The sequence below is a fragment of the Crotalus tigris genome, unplaced genomic scaffold, assembly GCF_016545835.1.
Source record: "Crotalus tigris isolate CLP2741 ecotype Arizona unplaced genomic scaffold, ASM1654583v1 scf7180000018938.1368258, whole genome shotgun sequence".
In the NCBI taxonomy this organism is placed as follows: domain Eukaryota; kingdom Metazoa; phylum Chordata; class Lepidosauria; order Squamata; family Viperidae; genus Crotalus; species Crotalus tigris.
Genome location: NW_024097283.1, coordinates 62,550 through 89,246, shown reverse-complemented (window position 1 = coordinate 89,246; position 26,697 = coordinate 62,550). Strand labels below are relative to the sequence as shown.

General features: G+C 42.7%; 1 protein-coding gene across 2 annotated transcripts in view; it reads right to left on the bottom strand.

Annotated features, from left to right (window-relative positions):
• RGL1 (ral guanine nucleotide dissociation stimulator like 1) overlaps positions 1 to 26,697 on the bottom strand; it is a 114,819-nt gene that overhangs the window by 46,755 nt on the left and 41,367 nt on the right. For both annotated transcript variants that reach the window (XM_039357605.1, XM_039357604.1), the window contains exons 3-4: positions 21,881 to 22,089; positions 363 to 440 (exon numbers count right to left, since the gene is read on the bottom strand). In XM_039357605.1, coding sequence (XP_039213539.1) covers positions 363 to 440; positions 21,881 to 22,089 — 287 coding nt within the window. The remainder of the gene's footprint in view (positions 1 to 362; positions 441 to 21,880; positions 22,090 to 26,697) is intronic.

Here is a 26,697-nt window from a genome sequence, read left to right as displayed (position 1 = left end):
TTGTGATTGTTGTGAAGAACAGGCAAAAGGAATACCAATCCAGTCATATTTAAGCCCCTTATTTCAATGGGGGGATGCTGCAGTATGTATTTCCTAACCTACTTATCAGAATTAATTTGGTTGGATAATGCCCACAAGTATTTTATCTACTAATTCTAGTTTCTATGTTTGGCTTTATTCTGACAATTAACTTCTCATTTTTCTAAGATGTTGATCTTTTGTAGAGTTGTGACAACGTTCCTACATTCCTTTGTGTAATAAACTGATTTGTGTATAATTTCCAGCTGAACACTGACCACATCCTTTTCTTGGTATTCAACCTTGGCTATGATTCTTGCTGTTCAGAGAAATGCAACACTTACTTCCTGAGTACTGTTTTGGTCTCGGTATTGTTCTGGCTCCCATCTTCTTCACAGTTTGAGATCTCCAGATTTCCATATCTAAAGGCAAGAGAATTATAAGAATATCAGGCAGTGAGAATAAATAAAGTGGGAAAAGCTATGTCTAAGGATATTAGAAAGTGCTTTGAACTCAGTACTTAATTTGTAGCAGAGACGTTAACACAACTAGATTCCGGAATTTGATCTTTTCTCCTTGTGCATTCCATACCATATGCTTCCTGGGCCTCATTACTTCCTTAGATTTAAGAAATACCATAGGAGAAATAGCATTTAATTTATATACAGTACAGCTCTTAAGGATTACAACAGCCCTGTTTTCCTTGATCTGACAATTTCCAGATGTATTGGATTCCAACCCCATTACCCACACTTAGCAGGGAAATAGGCTAACTCTTATCTGTCAGTCCTCCAGACTACTTCTTCCTTCCATTTTCTTCCAGTAGCAAACATCTAATCCTTTTGTCAGTCTTCCTCTACCTGGTACCCTCCAAATGTTTTAAAAACAATTCTTGGAATTCCCAGTGAGCACAGCTATTAACTATCTATTAGCTAATCTTTCTTAGCTTCTTAAGCCAGCCTTCTTCTGTTTAATAAAGAAGGCTGATCTAAGAAGCTAAGGGAGACTTTGCCACAGTTCTTTTTCTCACTGTGCATCCAAAATATAATTTGTCTTGGATCCTTGTTTAACATGGCCAGTGCTTAAACCAGCTTCCTTAAACTCTCCTGTTTCCCTCTCCTTAGCATAAACAAACAGCCCACCAGAGCTTGTATAAAAAAAGATTTCTTATAAATCTTTTTTCTTTAAGTTCTTAGAGATTTCCTATTTTTTCTCAAATATTTTCTTCTTAGAATCCTGATTCCCACTCCAGATATTCACTCCAGGTTCACTCTATATACTAGATCCTTAATTTTTCCCATTACCACATCTGTATCCTCATCCAAACTCATATTCCTTCTTCTGGGCTTGTGTGAATTTTTAACTAGAAAAACTGTTCGAGAAAATCTAAACAAATTTACTTCCAGAACAACTGAAATGTTTGTAAAATTCTCTCCTGATATAAAGGTAGAAAAGAAAATGTAAATAGAGTTCAAATGTTAGAATTTTGATATTACAATAATGAACCTATATTATATTCCGTTCATAAAGTCACTCTTTTTCTTATGATCAAATATTAGGAAATAAAGAGAATTGCACAAATAGATCCTTGGGAAAAAATCATACATCCATACTGCATTTATTTATACAGTTAAACCTTGTTTATTCCAAAAGATAAATATATATCAGTTTTAAAACAAGACATAAATGAAATCCAATAGAAATATCTACAAAGTAAAGTCCTGATTCAGAATGAACTTTTAAAAGCCAAGTGATCCACCATGGTAAGAACAAAGGTTTAAAACTTGCTAAATATATTCTCACACATAATGTATCTAATATTACGTGACTGAGGAGTGTTAAACTTGCTGTCTCTGCCAGTACTGAATTTGAACAAAATACCAATAATGTTAATATTTTTCACAGTAAATGGTATTTTATTATCCTTTCACTATTCATCCATGTACAGCAGACATGTCAAACATAAGGTCCCGGGGGCCAGATGCGGCCCGCAAAGTGGTTTCATGTGGCCCGCAAAGCCATCCTGGAAACAGTGAGGGAACGGCCCCCACTGCCTTCGTCCTGGCCCAGGCCGGCCGGCCGGGAGCCAATATACAATTTTGTGGTGGCCATCTATGATGAAACTCATCAGTCTCCCTCTGACTTTGCCCTGGTACCCATCATGAACAACCTGGCTAAGGAGAGCAAGCACAGCAGCAGCAGCCTTGAGGAGGAGGTAAGTGCAGCTGGGCACCCCCTTGGGGAAGTGGGGCTGGGCTTGGTGCCACGGGTGCTCGAGAGCCAGGCTGGGCATTTGATCTGTGCTGCCCAGGGCTCTGGGCAGCCCGCACCACCATCCAGCCCCACTATGGCCTGAGAGGAACAGTGAGGCTCCTCCAGTGGACAATGCCTTGGCACTTGCCCTGGTCCCTTCTGCCAGAGACCCTCAGATCTGTCCCACTCCTGCCCAGGCCCCCACAGGCACCATTGACACAAACAATGTAGAGCTGGCCATGCCCACCCAGTAGGCCACACCCACTCCCTCCACGCCCACCCAGTAGGCTGTACCCACCCTGGCCACACCCACCTGGCTCCCCAAGGGCAACCGCAATGTTGATGTGGCCCTCAGTGAAATTGAGTTTCAAACCCTGATGTATAATGTCCCTATGAATTTGATTTTAGCATATCCTCTCCTGATGATGTTATCTACATTTTGCTTGTAGTACAAAGAAGACTAAAAGAAGGAAAATAATATCCTTTGCTTTTACCACTAAGACATGGCGGGAATATCATATTTCACCACTTCTGTATATGACACAGAAAATACAATATGCAGCCAGAAATGGACTGTTTTCAAAACTGGTGCATAATAAAAATATACAGAACATAAATTTTATGAAGGATTGCTTCAGACACTGGGATTTGACTACAGATTCCTGTTAGATAGTCTTTGCCAAAGTTATACTCAATAAAATACCAAGTCTGCTACATCATGAGTGAATATTTAATAAAAGGCTTATGATGAAAAAAGTGCATCCAAATTACTTTAGGGTAAAGTGAAAAGAGGTAGTATTTGAGAAGTAGTGCAATCATGGATGCATATCCATCAATGCCTATTTCAACATATCAGTTTAGTCCAGATCAATTTCAGAAGCATAACTCAGCTATACACAGCCTTTAGTGGCTAACTTCTCTTGTATTAAGAATATACCTGCCATGTCTTGATGGAGCAATTTTGTTTTCAGGAATACGTAAGTTTCAAATTTTCATAAATTGCAGATGGCTTATGATCCTTTCAGAAATACTTTTTATAAGATGAAAAGCTTACTCTGAACTACTGGGAAGAAAGGACTACCAACTGGGTTAGTATTTCAGTCTCTATCAATGTCATTGCAAATATGTCTGTGTTTCTGAGAGCACCCAGGTTAGGGTATATAGGCTAAGTGGCCACATAATTTTTAAAAATAATAAATAACTTTAATATTAAACTTTAATATTAATATTACACATGCATATTATATATTCATATTTTCCTCTAAAATATGAATCCTATAAGGCCTGATTTTTAAGAGAATTTTTAAGAGCAGATTAAGTTTTATATGTATAAAAAAAACAGGACTGTATCAGGACATTTTTGCCAGTAGAGGGGATGATCAATGCGTAGGTCAGTATAAAATTAAAAAAACCTCATAATATGTAAATCTGATGTTTAATAAAATATATACATATTCATATAAAAGCCCATTAAGTCTTGAATAACCCTATTAGATGCAACAAAATTCATTTATAGATTAATGAAATGTAAGATTGTAACCTTCCATTTGTTAAAATGTAATAAGATTATAAATGCCAGATTCCTAAATGCTGCTCAAAATCCTAGATCTATTATGACTACTCAGAAGTGATGCTTACTCACATAAAGTCATTTTGCATTCCTGAAGTGTAAAGCTATAAACTTCATAAGTGCTGCAATAATGCTTAATGCAACTATGTGATAAGTAATCAAGAAGCCTCAGAAAAAATGGGAAGGATGAAATAACCTCATTCTATTTTTTTCCTAGTTTAGTCTAGCGGTTAAGGAACCAGATTAGAAACTAGGAGAGTAGTTCCTAGGAGACTGCAAGTTGTGGCTGGGTGACTTTTATCCAGCCATTCTTTCTCACCCCAGCTTACCTCACAGAGTTGCTGTTGTGGGGAAAATAGGAGGAGGATGAAGAGTTAGATAAGTCTACCACCTGGAGTGCACAGTACTGAAGGTGGTGCACAAGGAACAATCCTGTCTGATCCTTATGGTCCAGTTTCACAAACAAGGTCTCATGTCTAGCTGTTTGTGAAGAAGCAACCCCAAAAGCAATTAACACTCCCAGATGACAGTGACTATAAACCCCCACCCTGTCCAAGAATCTTGGATGATACCAGGATCCAGACTCTAGGAAACTGCTCACATTTATGGCTGGCTGCAGAGTCTGGCAGTCATTTTCTGACAAAAAACATGCCAATTTATCAAGCTGGATTTAGACTTACGACCATATTATTCATTTAATCACCATGGTGACTCACTTAACAATTGTCATAAAAATGGTTGTAAAATCAAGACTAAACTTATGACTACTGCAACCAAAACTCTTTCATTGTGGTTGTAAGCTGAGGACTACTACCTGTATACATGTCATTTATGTGGTATTATACATCAGACAGACAACAAAAAAAATATCTCTATTCAACCTGATTTTTCATATCTCTTTTTCTATTTATGTGATTTTTTTTTAAAGGAAGATATACTGTAGTAAATTTTACCTTTCAACAACTTGGTAACTTAAAAACAGAAATACCTACAAGAACGTGCAATGTTTAAAACTGAAAATATGTTTATAAGTTTTATATGAGGATCAGTTCGGTGTATTTGTTAAGCCATCTGGCTAGAAATTGGGAACTGTGAATTCTAGTCCCACCTTAGGCACAAAATCAGTTCCATGGCCTTGGGCCAGTCTCTCTCTCTCAGCCCTAGGAATCACACAATAGAAAACCACTTCCAAAATCTTGCCAAAAAATGTGCAGTGACATGTTCAGGCAGTTGCTAGAACTCAACACTGACTCAAGGGCCACCCAGCCTCCCCCAAAAAGCTTTCATGGACATACATCAGCCAAAACAAGTGAACACAAATTCAACTAAATACATCCAGAAAAGGAAACATTATGGATAAGAAATGCTGAGAATAGATTCTAACAATGGATAACTGGAAACTTCCTTTCTTTTTTCCTTTCCTTTCCTTCTCCCATTTCAAATTATAGGAACAAAACAGAAAAACAACACATGTAAAAACAGACTTATAACAAATAAGCAAATCTTGACTGAAAAGACTATCTCCTACCCCTTTTCCCAAATGCCCCCATCCCAATTTTCTTTCGCTTGAAAGCCCACCATTCCCATTTGTATTCTGCTGAACACAGTGTGCCATCAACAGAAACATCCATTTAGATCTGAGGGTTTACCTTATTTTCATATATTTTCTCTCTCCAGTTACTGTATACCCTGCCTATAAATCTCTTCAATTGCTGTTGCTTATTTTAAATATTACATATTTCTTGATCTTTTTATTGCCCATCTTTCCCCCCCCCCTTTTTCTGCTTTGTAGTGGTTTTCATTTTCCAACAGGACATAAAACTTCCCGATATTGTCTGGTTGAGGTTATTTTATATTTGCTGTCTTTATTGTTCTACCCTCCCTCTAAATCCCAGTGGTTTTTTTGTTTTGTTTTTTGCTTATTTGTGCTTATATCTTCATGTTCCTTACTGCTGAAATCCCCTACTTCCTGAGATAAAAACTTCATCAATCTTGGTGTTTAAATGCCACTAGAAGAAAGTTTTGTTCTCTTTGGTTGTTAGGAGAGTTCTACTTTTTTTTCCTTCTCTCTTGCTTGCATCCTTTCCCCTTTTTAAAATTGTAAAATAAATACAATAAAAATAAGACAAAGTACAGTGTTTTGAAGATGGTGTTGAAATAATGTGGTCAGGTATCATTGCCATTATATTTCTAGAAATAATTTAGATCTGTCACTTTGGCAGTTGTTGAAATCTAAGTCAAGCTATATCAATCAAATCCAACTTCATTTGTTGTTGTTGTTAATTGCGAAGTCGTGTCCGACCCATCGCGACCCTATGGACAACGTTCCTCCAGGTCTTCCTGTCCTCTACTATCTTCTGGAGTCCATTTAAATTCACACCTACTGCTTCAGTGACTCCATCCAGCCATCTCATTCTCTGTCATCCCCTTCTTCTATTGCCCTCAATCTTTCCCAGCATTAGGCTCTTCTCCAGTGAATCGTTCCTTCTCATTAGGTGGCCAAAGTACTTGAGTTTCAACTTCAGGATCTGGCCTTCTAAAGAGCAGTCGGGGTTGATCTCTTCTAGGACTGACCGATTTGAACGCCTTGCAGTCCAAGGGACTCGCAGGAGTCTTCTCCAGCACCATAGTTCAAAGGCCTCAATTCTTTTGCGCTCAGCCTTTCTTATGGTCCAATTTTCACAGCCATACATTGCAACTGGGAAAACCATGGCCTGGACTATACGCACTTTTGTTGGCAGGGTGATGTCTCTGCTTTTTAGTATGCTGTCTAGATTTGCCATAGCTTTCCTCCCCAGGAGCAAGCGTCTTTTAATTTCTTGGCTGCAGTCCCCATCTGAGGTGATCTTGGAGCCCAGAAAAATAAAATCTGTCACTACCTCCGTTTCTTCCCCATCTATTTGCCAGGAATTGAGAGGGCCGGATGCCATGATTTTGGTTTTCTTAATGTTGAGTTTCAAGCCAACTTTTGCACTCTCCTTCTTCACCCGCATCAAGAGGCTCTTTAGTTCCTCTTCACTTTCTGCCATTAGAGTGGTATCATCTGCATATCTTAGGTTGTTGATATTTCTCCCGGCAATCTTAATTCCAACTTTTGATTCATCTAGCCCTGCCTTTCTCATGATGTGCTCTGCATATAAGTTAAATAGGCAGGGCGACAGTATACAGCCTTGCCGGACTCCTTTTCCAATTTTGAACCAATCAGTGGTTCCGTGTTCGGTTCTCACTGTTGCTTCTTGACCCGCATATAGGTTTCTCAAGAGACAAATGAGATGGTCTGGTACTCCCATCTCTTTAAGAACTTGCCACAATTTGTTGTGATCCACACAATCAAAGGCTTTTGCATAGTCAATGAAGCAGAAGTAGATGTTTTTCTGGAACTCCCTAGCTTTCTCCATGATCCAGCGTATGTTGGCAATTTGATCTCTAGTTCCTCTGCCTCTTCGAAATCTTGCCTGTACTTCTGGTAGTTCTCGATCCACATACTGCTGGAGTCTAGCTTGTAGGATTTTAAGCATAACTTTACTAGCATGTGAAATGAGTGCAATGGTGCGATAGTTTGAACATTCTTTGGCATTGCCTTTCTTTGGAATTGGAATGTAAACTGACCTTTTCCAATCCTGTGGCCACTGTTGAGTTTTCCAAATTTGCTGGCAAATTGAGTGTAGCACTTTTACTGCATTGTCTTTTAAGATTTTGAATAGCTCAGCTGGAATACTGTCACCTCCACTAGCTTTGTTGTTGCTCAGATTTTCTAAGGCCCATTTCACTTCACATTCTAGGATGTCTGGTTCGAGGTCAATGACCATCTCACTGTGGTTATCTGGGATGTTAAGCTCATTCTTGTATAGTTCTTCTGTGTAGTTTTGCCATCTCTTCTTAATCTCTTCTGCCTCTGTTAGGTCTCTGCCATTTTGGTCCTTTATCATGCCCATCTTTGCATGAAACGTTCCCTTCATATCTCCAATTTTCTTGAAGAGATCTCTGGTCCTCCCTATTCTGTTGTTTTCTTCTATTTCTTTGCACTGTTCATTTAAGAAGGCATTCTTATCTCTTCTAGCTACTCTCTGGAATTCTGCATTCAATTGGGTGTATCTTTCTCTTTCTCCTTTGCCTTTCGCTTCCCTTCTTTCCTCAGCTATTTGCAAAGCTTCCTCAGACAGCCATTTTGCTTTCTTGCATTTCTTTTTCTTTGGGATGGTTTTAGTTGCTACCTCTTGTACAATGTTGCGAACTTCCATCCATAGTTCTTCAGGCACTCTGTCTATCAGATCCAGTTCCTTAAATCTATTTGTCACCTCTACTGTATATTCATCAGGAATATGATTTAGTTCATACCTGAGTGGCCTAGTGCTTTTCCCTACTTTTTTCAATTTAAGCCTAAATTTTGCAACGAGAAGCTCATGATCTGAGCCACAGTCAGCTCCTGGTCTTGTTTTTACTGACTGTATAGAGCTTCTCCATCTTTGGCTGCAGAGCACATAGTCAATCTGATTTCTATGTTGACCGTCTGGTGATGTCCATGTGTAGAGCCGTCTCTTGGGTTGTTGGAAAAGAGTGTTTGTTATGACCATCGTATTCTCTTGACAAAATTCTATTAGCCTGTGCCCTGCTTCATTTTGTACTCCAAGGCCAAACTTGCCTGTTATTCCGGTTATCTTTTGGCTTCCTACCTTAGCATTCCAATCCCCCATGATGATAAGGACATCATTTTTTGGTGTTAATTCTATAAGGTGCTGTAGGGCTTCATAGAACCGGTCAATTTCATCCTCTTCAGCACCAGTGGTTGGGGCATAGATTTGGACTACTGTGATATTGAATAGTTTGCCTTGGATTCGAATTGAGATCATTCTGTCATTTTGGGGATTGTATCCCAGTATTGCTTTTCCTATTCTTTTATTGACTATGAAGGCTACTCCATTTCTTCTGAGGGATTCTTGCCCACAGTAGTATACCTGATGGTCATCTGAGTTAAATTCACCCATTCCTGTCCATTTTAGTTCGCTGATTCCTAAGATGTCGATGTTCAGTCTTGTCATCTCTTTTTTGACTACGTCTAGCTTGCCTTGATTCATGGATCTTACATTCCAGGTTTCTATGGAGAAAAAATCTTTACAGCATCGGACTTTCCTTTCACCACCAGATATATCCACAGCTGAGCGTCCTTTCGGCTTTGGCCCAGTCGCTTCATTCTTTCTGGCGCTACTAGTACTAGCCCTCTGCTCTTCCCCAGTAGCATATTGGACACCTTCCGACCTGAGGGGCTCATCTTCCAGCGTCATATCTTTTTGCCTTTTAGTACTGTCCATGGGGTTTTCATGGCAAAGATACTGGAGTGGTTTGCCATTTCCTTCTCCAGTGGATCACATTTTGTCAGAACTCTCTGCTATAACCTGTCTGTCTTGGGTGGCCCTGCACAGCATAGCTTATAGCTTCATTGAGTTACGCAAGCCCCTTCGCCATGACAAGGCAGTAATCCATAAAGGGGATTACTTCATTACAGTCACAGAAATTTACCTTGATTTCACTGCAGTTGCCACGTCAAACACAAACACACGTGATCTCAATGCATCTTTAATGAAAATGTCCTATGCACAATCCTCAAATTAAGAAAAGGTCTACATTTAACATTTTTCAATTATTATTTCTCATCTAGAATGCTGCAGTAGAGGCAGGGCAAGGATGCAAAATAATTTAGGCCAGTTTTTTCGGTTTCTTTCTTAGATTGAGGAATGGCACTTTGCTTCTTCTTTTTAAAAGCTTAGATGAGCATTTTCATGTGCATCCTGCTTCAAGATTATAAGATTAATTAGAAATTTAGGGGAAGGAGCAAAAAAGTGAGACCTCTTGTGCATTTTCCATACTGATTTCATCATATATCACATATCACAATTGTAGCATCCAAACTATTTGAGAATTTAGTGGAGGGAACAAAAGTTTGCTTGATAAACTCGGATTTCTTTCAGCCAAAAATCATCCCAAAGTGACTCTTACAGTTGATTATTACTTTTTTGGGTGGGGGGGGAAACCCCAGTAAGTGTCAGAATCCAATTATATTTCATCTTTAATTATCAAATATAGAAACTCCCAATTCTGCCTTCTCTGGATTCTGCCATAAGAGGGAGAGAAGGGGGAGAACAAAGGGGCTTTATGGCCCTCACTTCCTTCAGTATACTTCAAGGAGCTGAATGCTGAATGTGTGTTTATTGTAACCTCAAAGCCAAAGAACCTTACCATAACAAAGAAGGGTATTTGCCTTTCATGTAGTTATCTGAAGTCTCCATCCAGATGGAAGAAAGAAAAAAGGGGGTGGAATTGTGATACCTGAAACTATCACTGGAAGGGGGGTTGATTGGGTGGGACTACTGGGGAACCCCTTAAAACCTTGAATGGGAGGGCTTGGACCCCAAGTCCTGTCTAGCATGCCTGCAACCACTTCTTCTTAATAAAGGATTCCTGTTGGAAGAATTATTCCAAGAGTTCTGTCTTCTTAAGATGCAAAGTGGGGTGGGTCCTTACATTAGACAGGACTTGCAAAATTAATCCACCTGGAAGGGAGACCCTTGCCAGGGGATTTTGCAAAAATTTACCATGTCAGACAATGGAGCAAGAGAGGGGGAAAACTCCCTGGAAAGAGAGCCGCTGACCCAGTTGGAACCTTGCCAGATGTTGGGATCCGAGAGGTCAGATTCCTCAGGAGAAGAAGTGGTGGAGACACGGGACCACAAGCCTCGCTGGTCAATGGGCGTTGGAAAGAAAAGTGAGTGGGGAAAGGAATCAAGAAAGGTGACCCTGAGACGGGGGACCAAGAAACCAGAATGGAAGCAGGAGATGGAGAAATACCTGCACGCAAGTGAAGAGGGAGGAAGCTGGGCACCGTACTCAGACTGGATCCTAGAGAAAGCTATTGACCTGATGAAGAGAACTCTCAGCTCCCTAGGAGAGGAGAATACTGAGTCCTACGGCTGCCCCAGTTCCTGGAGCCACAAAGGGAGAGACACCAAGGGGGACGTGGAACCTGCAACCCCAGGGACATCTACTGATCCAGGAGCCCCCACCCCCTACCGGACCACAGATGGCAATCTGGACGGAAGACACTACCACCAACAATGGAGGTACCGATCCATTCCAAGACATCCACCGTTGGAGTTGAAATTCAAAGGGGAGCCAACACGCTTGGGGTTTTCCTAACCCAAGTCCTCAGCTACATGGAGGAATATGGGCAGGACATTCCCAGCGACAAAGCCCGCATCCGGATCGTGCAATCTGCCCTGGATGGACCAGCTGCAGATTGTGTGGTGAACTTGCATGACTCCAATGCCCCAGAACTCAGTAACTTCAACCGTTTCATGTCCTCTTTGAGAAGACGATTTGAAGACCCCCTGGCTGATCGCAAAGCCCGTGAAAGGATAAAAATGATGAGGCAAGGCAAACGCCCGGTGGCTGAGTATACACAAGAATTCCGGGCCATTGCCAGCAAACTGAATTGGCCAGAAGACATCCTCCTTGGCCATTTCAAAGACGGACTAAACTATGATCTATATGATGCTTGCCTGCCCCGAGGGGACCCACATCGACTTGAGGAATGGTACGTCTTGGCAGAGGAAGCAGAGATCGACATATTGAAGAGGCACCGCCGAGGAAAACAATGGAGCCGCCCCCCGCCTGAGCTGACACACCAACCGGTGAAATCATCGGATACAGCCAAGAAGCAAATGGGGTGTTTCAAGTGCGGAAGAGAAGGGCATCGAGCTGTAGAATGCCGCTCAAAGGCCCCCCAGCACAACCCAGACAGATCCCCAATCAACAAACCCGGAAAGTCTTCAGCTAAGCCAAAAGAAACGGCCATGAGAATGATGGAAATTGCAGAAACCCCCACTTCTGCTCACCAAGGGGAAAGAACTCCAGCCTACACCACAGGGCCGGTGGATGCCTCAGATGACAGCTCGGAGGGCGAACCCCTGGTAAGTGGATGCATCACACCCATCCTCAAAACAGTGACTATATTAATCCCCCCCATGCCCGAAGCTGTGAAGGTGAAAGCCTTAATAGACTCTGGCTGCACCCGCTGCCTCATTAGCCCAACACTAGTGGGGAATCTGGGCATCCCATCCAGGAGACTGGAACAACCAATCTCATTTGGCCAGCTAGATGGATCCATAGCAGGGGGGGTGCCAGCTACCCTAGCCACTCTGCCAATACACCTCTCCCTGGGCAACCATGAAGAGGACATAACGTTTGTGGTGACCCCAGGTATGGAATGCCCAATGATTCTAGGGATGGAATGGTTGAAAAAATGGAACCCCTGGGTAAATTGGAGGACGACAGAAATCAAATTCCCGAAGGGGGACCCTATGGACTTAAAACCCCAAGGGAGGCTACCAGAATCAAGAATAGAAAAAGCATCCATAGGAGAGGAAAAAAGATTAACAGAAATACCAGAGGAATATAGGGACCTTGCTGAAGTCTTCAGTGAGGAGAGGGCGAATGAGCTTCCCCCCCACCGACCCACAGACTGTACCATTGAATTCAAGCCTGGGGCAAAACTCCCGAAGCCCAGATTATACTCCATGAGCCCAAAGGAGAAGGAGGAAATGGAAAGATTTATAAAAAAAAACCTGGAGAGAGGTTTCATTGAGCCAGCCAAGCCTAAAGTGGCTGCCCCGGTCCTTTTTAGAGAGAAGAAGGATGGCTCTTTACGTTTATGCGTGGATTATAGGGCCCTGAATACAATCAGTGAAAGCAACCTATACCCGCTGCCCCTCATGAAAGACATGCTGTCACACCTATCGAAAGGGAAAATTTTTTCTAAACTAGACCTAAGGGAAGCTTACTATCGCGTGAGAATCAAGGAAGGGGACGAATGGAAGACTGCATTTAACTGCCCCATGGGGTGCTATCAATTCAAAGTCTTGCCATTTGGATTACAAGGGGGCCCTGCAGTCTTTATGCAATTAATCAATGACGTTCTAAGGGAGCACCTGTTTAAGGGGGTCCTTGTTTACTTGGACGACATTCTTATCTTTACTGAAACAAAAGAAGAACACGTCAAACTTGTCAGAGCGGTTTTAAAGAAGCTGCGAGCCGCTCACCTATATGCCAAACTCTCAAAATGCGAATTCCACCAGGAAAGGATAGACTACCTAGGCTATCGCATATCCCCACAGGGCATTGAAATGGACCCAGAGAAGGTCAAAGCAGTATTAGAATTGGGCACCACCCCGCACAAGAAAGCAACTACAAAGTTTCCTGGGCTTTGCAAACTTTTACCGCCAATTCATCCCCCTCATTTGCCCAGATAGCCTTGCCCCTCACTAACTTACTAAAAACGAAGGGAACATCCTCAGTAAAACCTAGCCAGCCACTAACATGGACAATGGAGTGCCAAACAGCGTTTGAGAGACTAAAGAGACTTTTTTCTGCCGAACCAGTACTAAGGCACCCAGACATGGACAAGCCCTTCATAATACAGGCAGATGCAAGTGATGTGGCAGTGGGGGCTGTGCTATTACAAGAAAATGATGATGCAGTATTGCAACCCTGTGCATATACATCCAAGAAACTCACGGAAACAGAACAGCGCTGGCCCGTATGGGAGAAGGAGGCTTATGGGATACGTTGGGCATTACTCACGTGGCGACAGTTCCTGGAAGGCAACAAAATCCCCTTCCAGGTGTGGACTGATCACAAAAATTTAGAAGCCCTGAAAACTTCCAGGAAACTCAATCCCAAACAAGCCCGCTGGTCCCAGCATTTTCACCAATTCCAATTTAAGCTCAAACATTTACCAGGAAGAAAGAACTTCCTGGCAGATGCACTATCTCGCATGCCCCAATATAACAGCGCACGAACCACAGACTCTAGACCAATAATGGCAGAGTCACAACTGGCAGCACCAGTAACCACAAGAACCCAAGCCAAATTAAAACCACAACTGGACAGCCAAACTGGAATTGAATTCAGAAAAAGTTTGGAAACAGATGAATGGTTCCAGAAAAACAAAAATGTGTGCACAATGAGAGACGGGTTGCCTTGGGTAGGGGAAAAGTTATATATACCAACAACTCAAAGAGTAACTTTCATGCACCTTTGCCATGACACAAAATCAGCAGGGCATTTTGGATTTGTAAAAACTTTACATTTAATTAAACGGCAATTTTGGTGGCCATCCATGAAAAAGGACATTGAAAGTTATATAGCCAGTTGTCCAAAATGTGCCACGGCAAAGAGGTTGCAAGGGAAATTGCCAGGACTATTGCAAACAGTGGCAAGTCCCTCAGCCCCCTGGAGAGAAATAGCCATGGATTTTATAGTGGAATTGCCAGAAAGCAATGGGAATACTGTGGTCTGGACGGTCACGGACTTGTTTTCCAAACAGGTGCACTTTATCCCTTGCCAAAAGATTCCCACTGCAAAAGCCTTAGCAAAACTTTTCATCCAACACATTTACAGATTGCATGGGGCACCCCAACGCATCATCTCTGACAGGGGGGTGCAATTTACGTCTGCATTTTGGAAGGAATTTTTATCCCTCTTAGGAACCACTCAGGGACTGACATCTAGCCACCACCCTCAAGGAAATGGGGGGGCTGAAAAAATGAACTCCGTACTTAAGCAATATTTAAGATGTTTTCTTAGTTTCCAGCAGACCGAGTGGGCGGACTTACTCCCTTTTGCAGAAGTTGCCTACAATAATGCAGTCCACTCCAGCACAGGTTACACTCCTTTTCAAATAGCCACCGGTCAAAGTTTCAACCCCATGCCAGAATTAACCCCAAACGAACCAACGATCCCTTCGCTGAAAGAATGGATGGAGAAACTACAAAACACCTGGCCAATAGTCAGAAAAGCACTAGATGAAGCTAGGCAGGCATACAAAACACAAGCCGATAAAAAAGGGTTGAGCCTACACCATTCATTATAGGAGAAATGGTGTACTTATCTACAAAATACCTAAAGTCCCTACAGCCCTGTAAAAAACTTGGACCAAAATATATAGGACCTTTTCCAATTAAAAGAATCATAAATCCAGTAACAGTAGAATTAGAATTACCCAAAAATCTCAGGCAAATGCACCCAATTTTTCATTGCAGGTTGCTGAAAAGAGAGCATCAGTCACCTCTACGGCCAAAAATCCCCCCACCACCACCTCCACTCATGGTGGAGGGTGAACAACACTTCGAAATAAAGGAAATCCTTGATTCTAGGAGATATCATGGAGCAACTCAGTACCTAGTTGCCTGGAAACACCTCCCTCCCTCACAAAATGAGTGGGTCCATAAACGTCATGTCAGAGCCCCGAAGCTATTGAAGAAGTTTCACACAGAGTATCCTAACAAGCCTGACTAAATTTTATACTTGTGTTTTCTTTCAGGTGGATCTCTCTTATTTTTAAGAGGGGCCGGATGTCAGAATCCAATTATATTTCATCTTTAATTATCAAATATAGAAACTCCCAATTCTGCCTTCTCTGGATTCTGCCATAAGAGGGAGAGAAGGGGGAGAACAAAGGGGCTTTATGGCCCTCACTTCCTTCAGTATACTTCAAGGAGCTGAATGCTGAATGTGTGTTTATTGTAACCTCAAAGCGTTACCATACAAAGAAGGGTATTTGCCTTTCATGTAGTTATCTGAAGTCTCCATCCAGACAGAAGAAAGAAAAAAGGGGGTGGAATTGTGATACCTGAAACTATCACTGGAAGGGGGGTTGATTGGGTGGGACTACTGGGGAACCCCTTAAAACCTTGAATGGGAGGGCTTGGACCCCAAGTCCTGTCTAGCATGCCTGCAACCACTTCTTCTTAATAAAGGATTCCTACATTATTATTATATATATTATTACTGTGATTTTTATTATTATTATTAATTATTTTATAAATTGCAAATGTTATTTTTAAAATATTTGTTAAATAATCCTATATTCAGTTCTGGGAAGTCGGGGGGGGTGGGGTGGTTGGGGAGGGGGGGGTGGATTTTTATTTGTAAAACTTTTGAAAAATTTCAATAAAAAAATAAAAATAAAATAAAGGATTCCTGTTGGAAGAATTATTCCAAGAGTTCTGTCTTCTTAAGATGCAAAGTGGGGTGGGTCCTTACAGTAAGAGATAATTAAAGTATCATAAAAATTATCAGTATCATAAAAAAACAAAATAGAGCAAAGAAACAAAAAAAAATCAGAATAGTTTTCAAGCAGTAGCTTATAAAGGGCAGAAAGAAATCTCTCTCTCCGAAATTACCTGAAATATAATCTGTTTTGTTGCAGTCAAGAGCAAACCAAGTTAGCATAGACTCACTCATTCACAACACAGGGCCCAAAAATCACAGCAGCATTCTATCCATATAATAGCAAGAGTAATAATAGTAGCAATCTTTATCACTTTTACTGGTATGTCATGTCTTCACTATCATTTCACTTCACTATCATTCATTTAATGACCATTTGTAATTATGATGGTGATTTAAAAAAGTAACTTTATCACCCATTTACAACCTTGCAGGTCTGTTAAGCAAAGGAAATAAGACCATAAGCACAGTTGTGGTTTCACTTAGTGATCACTTCACCAGTTGCTGGTTCCAATTGTGGTTGTTAAACAAGGACTACCTGTAGTAATATCTGTAAGTTACCTGTGTAGCTTTCCTGACTAAAGAATAAGATTAAAATTCATGAAATTATAAAGAAGGAGGAAATGCATTTTTAATTTACTGTCTCCAATAGAAGAATAATTGTGGAGTCCCTGGAGCTTGGTTGTTTGCTTGCAGACGTTTCATTACCCATCTAGCTAACATCATCAGTGTTGCACTAGTCACATTGATGTTATTTAGTTGAGTAATAAAACATCTGCAAGCAAATAATCAAGCTCAGAGAGTACCAGGCCTTCATAAATTACTACCTGTTTCACATACAGTATATCTGCATTTATTGCTCTTGTGCAGAAAATACCGAGGGAGAAAGACTGACGATCATCAAAAAGACTCCAGTATTCCAGCATTTGGTCACTTGAATAGCATGTTAAAGAAGGATTTAGGATCTTCTGCTTCCAAGAAAAGATGAATAATACAATATTTTATCGATAATATAGTTTTCATCAACTAATATATATAAATTCTGCATTTGGACCAAAGTACTAGGCTTATAATTGCTTTTAAACACTAAGTCACTATGACATTGGGTTTAACCCTGCTGAAGACAATCTATAGAACCTGTAAAAAAACTAACACACAACTCTCAATATAACTGAACCTTTCTAAAAAGACTTTTTAATTGTCTGTGTTATCTTGTCTGAGTTTTAAGGGGGAAAAGGGAGCTTTTTTTTTTCTTTTTCAGGGAAATTTCACTGAAGTCACATAAAGACAGCACCTAATCCAGGCCTAATAAAGGAATTTTGTGAAATAGTAAATTATAAACAGATTCCACATTAAGCAAATTATATGTCTCTCAGGAATATCTGTCTCCTTTGTGTAATTATGTAGACGGACCAGTAAGTTTAATTAAGGTTACTTCCAAGTTAGTGCACATAAAGTCTCAGACTGAGATCATCAAAAGAAATACATGAGGAGACATTCCTTATTGATGGCGACAACAGAGGAAACTTTTCACACAATGAAACAAAGGTCTCTCTGGCATCAAAAATGAGACAGTGAGGAGGATCATACTTTACCATTAAACATGCATCTATTAAATAAAACCACTTACTGTGAAACAGCTCTTAAAGACAACCCATTTCACTTTGGCCATTAATTGGCAGCACTTTTCAGGAATCAGAACAGAATGCTTGGATTTATTATTGGATTGATATATAATATTTTGTTCAGAATCATATATATGATAAATAATCTAAGAATGCCATCCTATCGGTGTCAAAATCTTGTTTTGGTTTTTCTGTTGTACTTATAGAGGACATTTTTTCTTTGGTCTTTTTCTCATTGGCTTTGTGTCTCTTAATCAAGCAGTTTCCTTCTTTGTTTAGGAGGGAGATCTTCCCTAGTAGAGCCTCTTCTGGTAAGATGGCCAGAGTTGGCAAGCTTCATCAGCCACTCCCACTGCTTCTTCTCTCCCCTAAATAACATCAGCCTCTTGGCTTGCTTCCCTACCCAATCCTTGCTTTCTTGTCGCCATAAGAGCCTCATTCCACCTGAGAAATGGCATCTGTCATGGATGTGCAAGAACAGGCATGAGTTCCTAGAAGGTAGCCTTGCCCAGAGCAAAGTGCCAAGTGTTCAACTGCACAGATCAGCCAATGGGATTCCACTATTGCTAAGAGACCCACTGGTCATTCCAAGACTGATTGTTCCTCCTGCCAGAGTGTTTCCCATCAGACATGTCAAACACAAGGCCCAGGGGCCGGATGCAGCCCGCGATGTGGTTTCATGTGGCCCGTGAAGCCATCCTGGAAACAGTGAGGGAACGGCCTCCACTGCCTTCGTCCTGGCCCAGGCCAGCCGGGAGCCAATGTACAATTTTGTGGTGGCCATCTATGCTGAAACGCATTCAGTCTTAGCTCCATAACCCCCCCCCCCCGCATGGCCTGAGAGGAACAGTGGGGCTACTCCAGTGGACCATGCCTTGGCACTTGCCCCGGTCCTATCTCTTCTGCCAGAGACCCTCAGATCTGTCCCACTCCTGCCCAGGCCCCCACAGGCACCCTTAACACGAACAATGTAGAGCTGGCCACGCCCACCCAGTAGGCCACACCCACTCCATCCACACCCACCCAGTAGGCTGCACCCACCCTGCCACCCCCCCCCCGAGAGCAACTACAATGCTGATGCGGCCCTCAATGAAATTGAGTTTGACATCCCTGGTCTAGATGGCACTCAGAGTTAGAGGATATTGTTGTTGCTGTTTGATTTTGGGACCCCCAGTTTACTAGATTTCAGACTTAAGTTCTCCATAAATATTTGAGCATTACAGAGGAATTCTTTAAAAGGACATTGCTTCTGCAGTGTACGATTGTGATAAGATTAGGGAATGTATATTATAAAAATGATTGAATAAATTACAGGAAATTTAAATAATAGCAAGGATACAAAGGTCAGGAAAAAATTGTGTCTAACACAAGGCACACCTCCAATGTTTCCAAAGCATCAGGTTTTTAATTTTTAAAATATTAATTTGTTTTGATTTTATTTATTTTAATTTTTTATTATTTTTTTTATAAATAACACAAGGCAGCGAACATTCCTAATACTCTTCCTCCTATTTTCATCACAACAACAAAGTGAGATGGGTTGGACTGAAAAAGAATGACTAGTCCAAAGTCTTCCAGTTGGCTTTCATGCCTAACATGGGACAAGAACTCAGTCTCTCAGTTCCTAGACTGATGCCTTACCTATTAGACAACTGACCAGCTGCAGTTCAGCCTTAGGATGAATTAAGTTTCTTAGAAATCTGCCTAAATTAATTAATTTATGTATCTGTATGAGTGTCTCCTAGCCATTTCTTCATGATTAAGGAAGCTGATTTCTCATTATAAATCCTGACTCCCAAGCCACGATTTGCAAACCTGACTTTGCTTGTTGAAAGCTGGCTTGGAAGGTTGCAAATGGCAATCAAATGACCCCAAGATGCTGCACCCCTTGTAAACACATACTGCTTGCCAAGTGCCCCAATTTTAGTCAGGTGACTGTGGGGTTGCTGTAACAATCGTTAAGCACAAGGACCAATCATAAGTAACTTTTTTTTAGTGTGCTGTAACTTTGACCATTTGCTAAATGAATGGTTGTCAATCAGGGACCACCTGTAATGAATCTCTTATAGATTTCTCTGTTGATAGGAATAACTTCAATTGCTGATAATTAGAATTTAGTTTTATTTGTGGAATGTATTTTCCACCCAATCTTAAAATGCTGCTTCACTGCATTTCTTAATTGCAAACAACCCCTATCCTGAAGTTCATTCCAGTTTGTCCCAAAGCATTCCAAATCACAGCTGGTAGCTAGCTGTGTAGGTTCCTGCTGGGTTACTGGAAAAGTGCTTCTCTTTTCATGTTTCCATTGACACTCCTAAAGCTCCCATCTGAAGGGAGTGATCATACTATATATAGCTTTGTTTTATGAAGGTGCTGGATTGAAAGTCTGCAAACTGATGTTCTTCGTTAAACTACAAAGCAAGAACAACAATGCACAGCTGCAGTATAAGCTTGCCTTCTGCCATACAAATACACACACACACACACACACACACACACAGACACCTCCACCACCCCGATCCTGTGTCTCAGTCAGTCAGCCTGAGTAAGGCAAATCTGCCCACAGAAAGTTCAAGCCTTGTCAGGACAACATAAAGACAGCACCTATTGCTTTGCAATGCACTTTCAAGAAAACAGAAAGTTTCCAAAGAAAAGTCATCCTTAGCAGAGAACTCTTTCGTAATATTCACACGCTTGCTGATACTTTTGTTTTGCTTTTAAAGTAACTTTCAGTTCTTGTTTTACAATACAAACCATGGGAAACCACATGAGTTATGCGAAACCAGCAAAGCAGGCGATAGGAAGAAGTTACTTTAGTTACCTTGGCCAGAAAAGTTATTTCCTTGCAAGGACAAAATGAATACTGTAAGACAATACAGTTATCTTTTCTTCTATTGTTTAGAAGACACTGATTTTCAAAACCATCCTGGCAGAATGTAAATCAGGAGACAGAAGTTCTACCCTAAATACAATGTGATTTTGGCTTCATAGTAACTTTAAAAAAATATGCCGAAATCCAGTGCTTTTTTTCTAAAAAAAAAAAGGTGCCGGAACTCACACATGTCATACAACCCGCCTTGCCTACCCTACAAGGTTCCATCCAAAAAAGGTGCCGGAACTCCGTTCTGGGCATTCTATGAGAAAAAAAGCCTTGCCGAAATCATTATGAAAATGAAAAGTTCTTAAGAATCTCTCTCTCACTCACACATACATTCACCCACCCCTCCATTACCATAATTTCTTGGGGAAAGGCAAAAAATAAAATGTGATTGTGTCCAGTTATTTCATTTTTTCTTTTTTAGTGTGAGAAAAAACAACTTACTTTATCACACTGAAGGCTTTACTCGACCTGGCTTTTATAACTATTGTATCTTCTAATCTAAATCAGGTAATAATATTTTAACAATCAATGGTACATTCCAGCCTTCCCTAGCTTAATGCATTCCAGGTGTGATGGGATGACACATACCTGGGAGTTAGTACTCCTTCCAGGATTGATTTCTGTGTAGACTTGCCTAATGGATGGAACTATCAGCAACCTCACATGGAATAAGGTAAACTCTCCACTGACTTACGAGAAGAAGAGAGAGTGACTTGCAAAACAGATGTGCCATTCACTCTTATGTGTTATACTGTTATAACATTGCCATGAATCAGAAGCTCAAGGTACATTCTGGATGCAGTGCAGGGAATAAGTGAAAATAATCAATTTACTTGTAATTATTTCCGCAAGAAAATGGGCACAATGAACCAAGAAAGTTTGAGAACCTCTGCCTAACCTACTATTTTTAATCAATGATACATAAACATGTTACATTTATTGAAACCAGAAATTTAGATTATGTTTGCAAATCTGTCTGCAATGACCTATTAAACTCCATTGGCATGAAGTTTGAGACATTTTTTTAAAAAATAAGGACATAGAATAAAGACTGATGCCTAAAAATGACACGAGAGAAGATATTACATATAAAAAGACTGAGACATATACATTGACTCAGCATTAAAGCTGCACTCTAAAACCATACTTATTTTCTATCTTCTTACTACTCAAAAGAATAAGAACCCTGTAGTTTCTTTGAGGAATAAATGCTGAGATACTTGAGATGCTAAATATTGCATATTAGATGTTAAGCTCCCACAGTGAATTCATACTGGGAACAAAATAAGACATAGACTTGATTATAAAGAACTGGAATAGCAAATGATAGACCCTTCTTTTAAAATGAATGTTCAGAACCAAACCCTAATCTACCAATATGCAGCTCATTATAATCTCTTGAAACACACCATTGTTTTAAACAACTGTTATATTAATTTATTAAATATATATTCTTTCTTTATTTCTTACCTATCAAGGAGCAATTCCAGAACTTCCTTTGTAGATGCAAATCCTCGGTATGTTGACAGAAATATGCTGATGTAGGTAAAGTCATTGTCCCCAAATGCTGTCAATAAATTTTCTACAAGCTTCTCTAGAGTGCCTGCCTTTATTGTCCTGATCTTACAAGTTTCATATTGGCTGACAGTGTGTCCTGGCGGAAGTTGGTCCCCTTCAACCTGTGTTAATAGACAAATCAAGAAAAAGTGGGGGGCAAGAATTATTAAACTCTTAATGGTAGAAATGGGGCGTTGTCTTACCTGAACGCCTTTTCTCAGCAGGATGATGTAGAGTCCAAATGGATGGGTTCTATGACGGCCTTCCTGCCTGGCAGACTGGGTAAAAACTTCGGCCACACCCCTTCCTTTGGGCGTGACCCCAGTTTTGACTTAGGCGAGAAACTTTGTTGGAATTAACCTTGCAGCTCTTTATTATATCTTTATTATATCCCTGCCTAGACCTATCCTCTGGGTGGGCTTGGACTCTACATCATCCTGCTGAGAAAAGGCGTTCAGGTAAGACAACGCCCCTTCTCCAGCAGGATGGCTGTAGAGTCCAAATGGATGGGACATACCAAAGCCCTCATGTCCCCCTGGGAGGGAATGTCTAGGCTACCGAACTCTGAGCAGATACGACTTGTTGAAGAACTCTTCTGCCAAAAGCCGCGTCTGCTGCTGCTAGGGAGTCTAAACGGTAATGTCGAATAAAAACCGAAGGTGAGGACCAGGTTGCGGCCCTGCAAATCTCTTCCACCGGAGCTTGCGTTAGCCACGCCGCAGATGTAGCTGCGCTCCGAGTTGAGTGAGCAGTCACCTGAGTGGGTGCTGGCAAATCCTGTGAGACGTAGGCCTGCGCTATGCAGGCTCTGATCCACCTGCCTATGGTGGAAGGAGATACCTTCTTTCCCATAGTTGCTGGTTGAAAGGACACAAATAATGCTTCAGTCTTTCGGAAAGCCGAGGTGCGTTTCACGTAGAAACACAGCGCTCTCCGCACGTCCAGCTTGTGCCATCTGTGTTCTAGTCTATGTTTGGGTCTTGGACAGAAATCAGGAAGCGAAAGTTCCTGAGATCTGTGAAAGATGCTATTTACCTTCGGAATGAAGGTCGGGTCTGGTCTAAGAACGACCCTGTCTTTGAAAAAGGTACACAGATCCTTCCTTACTGACAGTGCTGCTAGTTCTGAGATTCTTCTTGCTGAAGTAATTGCCACAAGGAAAGCTACCTTCAGTGATAGGTGATGGAGTGAGCATGTTTCAAGAGGTTCGAAGGGTGCTGATGTCAAGGCTAGAAGGACCTTAGGCAGGTTCCAGGACGGGTACCTGTGTATGACTGGGGGCTTTGTGTTAGATGCCCCTTTTAAAAAGGCATTAATAGCTGGATGCTGTGCTAGGGAAGTTAAGTTGTCGCAGGAGAGTACAGTTGAGAGGGCCGATATCTGTCTGCGGATAGTATTGACTGACAGGCCCTTATTAAGACCCTCCAGTAGGTAATCTAGGATATTGGGAATAGATACTGCGGTCGGGTCTAGGTGAAGCGAAGCGCACCACCTACAAAATCCCTTCCACGTAGCGTCATAAATCCTATTAGTGGACGCTCTTCGTGATGCCTGTATGATCGATATCACCCCTGCAGAATAAGATTGTTTAGTTAAGCTTTGCCGCTCAAATGCCAAGCGGCTAGTTGTAGCCACTGGGGATCTGGGTGTACAAGCTTGCCCTGACTGAGTTTTACCTTGTCCGGGGGGATCCTCCACGGAGGTGATATCGAAAGGTCCACGAGGTCGGCAAACCACGGGCGCCGTGGCCAGTGAGGGGCAATGCAGACCATTTCTGCGCCCTCCAGGATCATCTTGCGTATGGTTGCCGGTATTAATGGCAGTGGTGGGAAGGCGTACAGGAGTTGCGCCGGCCACCGGCACCTGAGAGCATCCGTTCCCTCCGATCCCGGGGACGGGAATCTGGAGAAGAACCTGGGGAGCTGTGTGTTCTTGTGGTTGGCAAATAGATCTAGGTGCGGTTGTCCGAACCTCCGGGAGATCTCCTCGAAGAGAGCCGGGTCCAGACGCCATTCCGACTGGTCCACCTTGGCTCTGCTCAGGGAGTCTGCCTGGGTGTTTGTCTCCCCTGAGATGTGTTCCGCTCTGATGGAACTCACATTGGCTTCTGCCCACCGAGACAGAGCCAATGCTTCCTTCATTAGTTCCACTGATTTCGTTCCTCCCTCCTTGTTTACATGCGCCTTGGCTGCTACATTGTCTGTAAGCACGAGGACGTGCCTCCTCGTTACTAGGTGTGAGAAATGACGGAGGGCCAGGTGTATGGCCCGGAGCTCTAGCCAGTTGATGCTGTGTGACAGGTCCTTCTGACCCCACTGGCCCTGTGCTATCTGGGTCCCCAGATGGGCTCCCCATCCGAACAGGCTCGCATCTGTCGTGAGCGTGACCCTGTTCGGTTCCCTGAATATGCTCCCCTTGAGTGTCATGGGGGATAGCCACCATTTTAGTGATTTCATCACCTGTGCTGGTACCGGCACTCTCCTGCTGGAGGTGCTGAGGTTCCTCCTCTGGTAGGGTAGGAGGAACCACTGCAACTCCCTCGAGTGGAGCCTTGCCCATGGGATGATGCCCATGCAAGATATCATCTTCCCCAGGAGCTTCGAGAGTTGTAGCAAGGGCACTCTCCTGATCTTTTGAATTTGGTGGATTAGCTTGGATATGCTGATCAGTCGCTCCTGGGAAAGGAATACCCTGCACTGTGACGTGTCTATCACCGCGCCCAGGTGTTGCAGTCTCCTTGAGGGAATGAGGTGGCTCTTGTTTAGATTGACCGAGAATCCGTGCCCCTGTAGGGTTCGGATCGTGGTCTTGAGATCTGCCCTTGCTTGTTCCTGAGATCTGGACTGAATCAAGATGTCGTCCAGATAAAACTGTACGCGAACCGGCATCAGCCTGAGATGGGCTGCTATTACAGCTAGGATTTTGGTAAATACCCTTGGTGCTGAAGATAGTCCGAAGGGTAAGGCCCTGTATTGGTAATGCCGGCCCGCGTAGGTAAATCTGAGGACTTTCCGGTAGCTGGGATGGATGGGAATGTGTAGGTACGCCTCTGTGAGATCTATTGAGGATAATAGATCGTCTTCCCTGACGCTGGCTAGGATGGACTTCAATGAGTGCATCTTGAACTTCCTGTACTTTATGAAATGATTCAGGCCCTTCAGGTCCAATATTGCTCTCCACCCTCCTGATGTCTTTGGAATAACGAAGAGGATGGAATAAAATCCTCTTCCCTCCTCTTCCTTTGGTACCCTCTCTATGGCTTGAATTGACAGGAGGTGAGCTATGGCCGAAGTTATCAGCCTCGTCTTGTGTACCTTTCTGGAGATGGGGCATCTGATGAACCGGCTTGGTGGGGGAGAACAAAAGTCTAAGGTCAGGCCATGCCTGATCGTTTCCAAGACCCAGGCGTCGGTGGTGGTCTGCTCCCAGACCTCGATGAAGTTTCCTAACCGACCCCCGATGGGAGTGTCCTGTTTGGCGTCACTTGGTACGCTTAAAGGATCTGCCTCCCGCTCCCCTATATGGGCGTCTGGACTGGAACTGGCCTCTGGCTCCCGGGCTTTGGCGATCCTGGGTTCGATCCTGTCTCGGATAGAAGGATCGTGAGCCTCTGGGCCAGTCCCAGGATTGCCCTGATCGAAAGGGCTGTCTCCATTCCCAGGGGCTTCCTGGGCGGGAGCCCTGTCTCCGGAAGTCCTGACTGCCTCTCCTGTCTAACTTCTTTGATGGATGCACTAGGATTTTTTTCTTGTCTCTGCCTTCGCTGACGTGTGGGTCCAGAATGGAACCAAACAGGGCTTCTCCACTGTATTTGGACGTCGAAAGACGCCATTTGGACCTCAGGTCTGTCTTCCAATTTTTGAGCCACAGTAGCCTTCGCGAGGCCACTGTGGCCGCAATGGACCTTGCCGCATACTTTGTTGCGTACAGTGAAGCGTCAGACACGAATTGAGAGGCCGCGAGGAGCTTGGCCAATGTTTGGTGTACTCTGACCTGGTCTGGAGGCACCGTGCCTTGCAGTTCCCTCAGCCACATGATACTGGCCCTCGCGAAGAATGATGATGAAGTGGCTGCTCTGGCCGCCCAGGCTGCGGCCATATGGGAACGCCGGAGGGAGTGTTCAAATTTCTTCTCCTCAGGTCTCAAGACCTCCGCCATGTCTCCTGGAATCGCGGAGGTAGAAAATAATGAGATCAAGGGGTTATCTACAGTGGGAACCTCTAACATGTTAGAGAAGGAGGGAGATAGGTTGAAAAGCTTTCTTTCCGCGCTGTTAGGTGCCGGTGGGCTCGCAAGTGAGGACCATTGTTCCTCCAGCGTGGTCATAAAGACCTCCGCACATGGGATGTACTTATCCTGTGGAACCTTTTTGGCAAATAGAGGATTGGCCTCCTTGCTTGTTGAGGGCTTCTCATCCTGTACTGATGTTAGGTTGACTGTGGAAACTGCCTTTATCAGGAGTGATTTTAGGAGCGCTGGGTTAAAGAGGCCAGAGCTTGTCGCCTGCTCAGGTGCGGTCTCCTCGTCCTCCGAGAGGGGCATGTCTGACATGTCCAGGTCTACTGAGTCACCCTCTCCCAATTGAGAGGAAGTTTCAGAGATGCTGGTAGGGGGCGGCCTAGCCCGTCCCTTACGGGGTGTGTGAAAGGCCACTTGCCCCTTAGAAGCCATGAACTGGGAGAATGCATCCTGCATGAATGCATGAAATTGTGCCGACCATATGTTCTCCT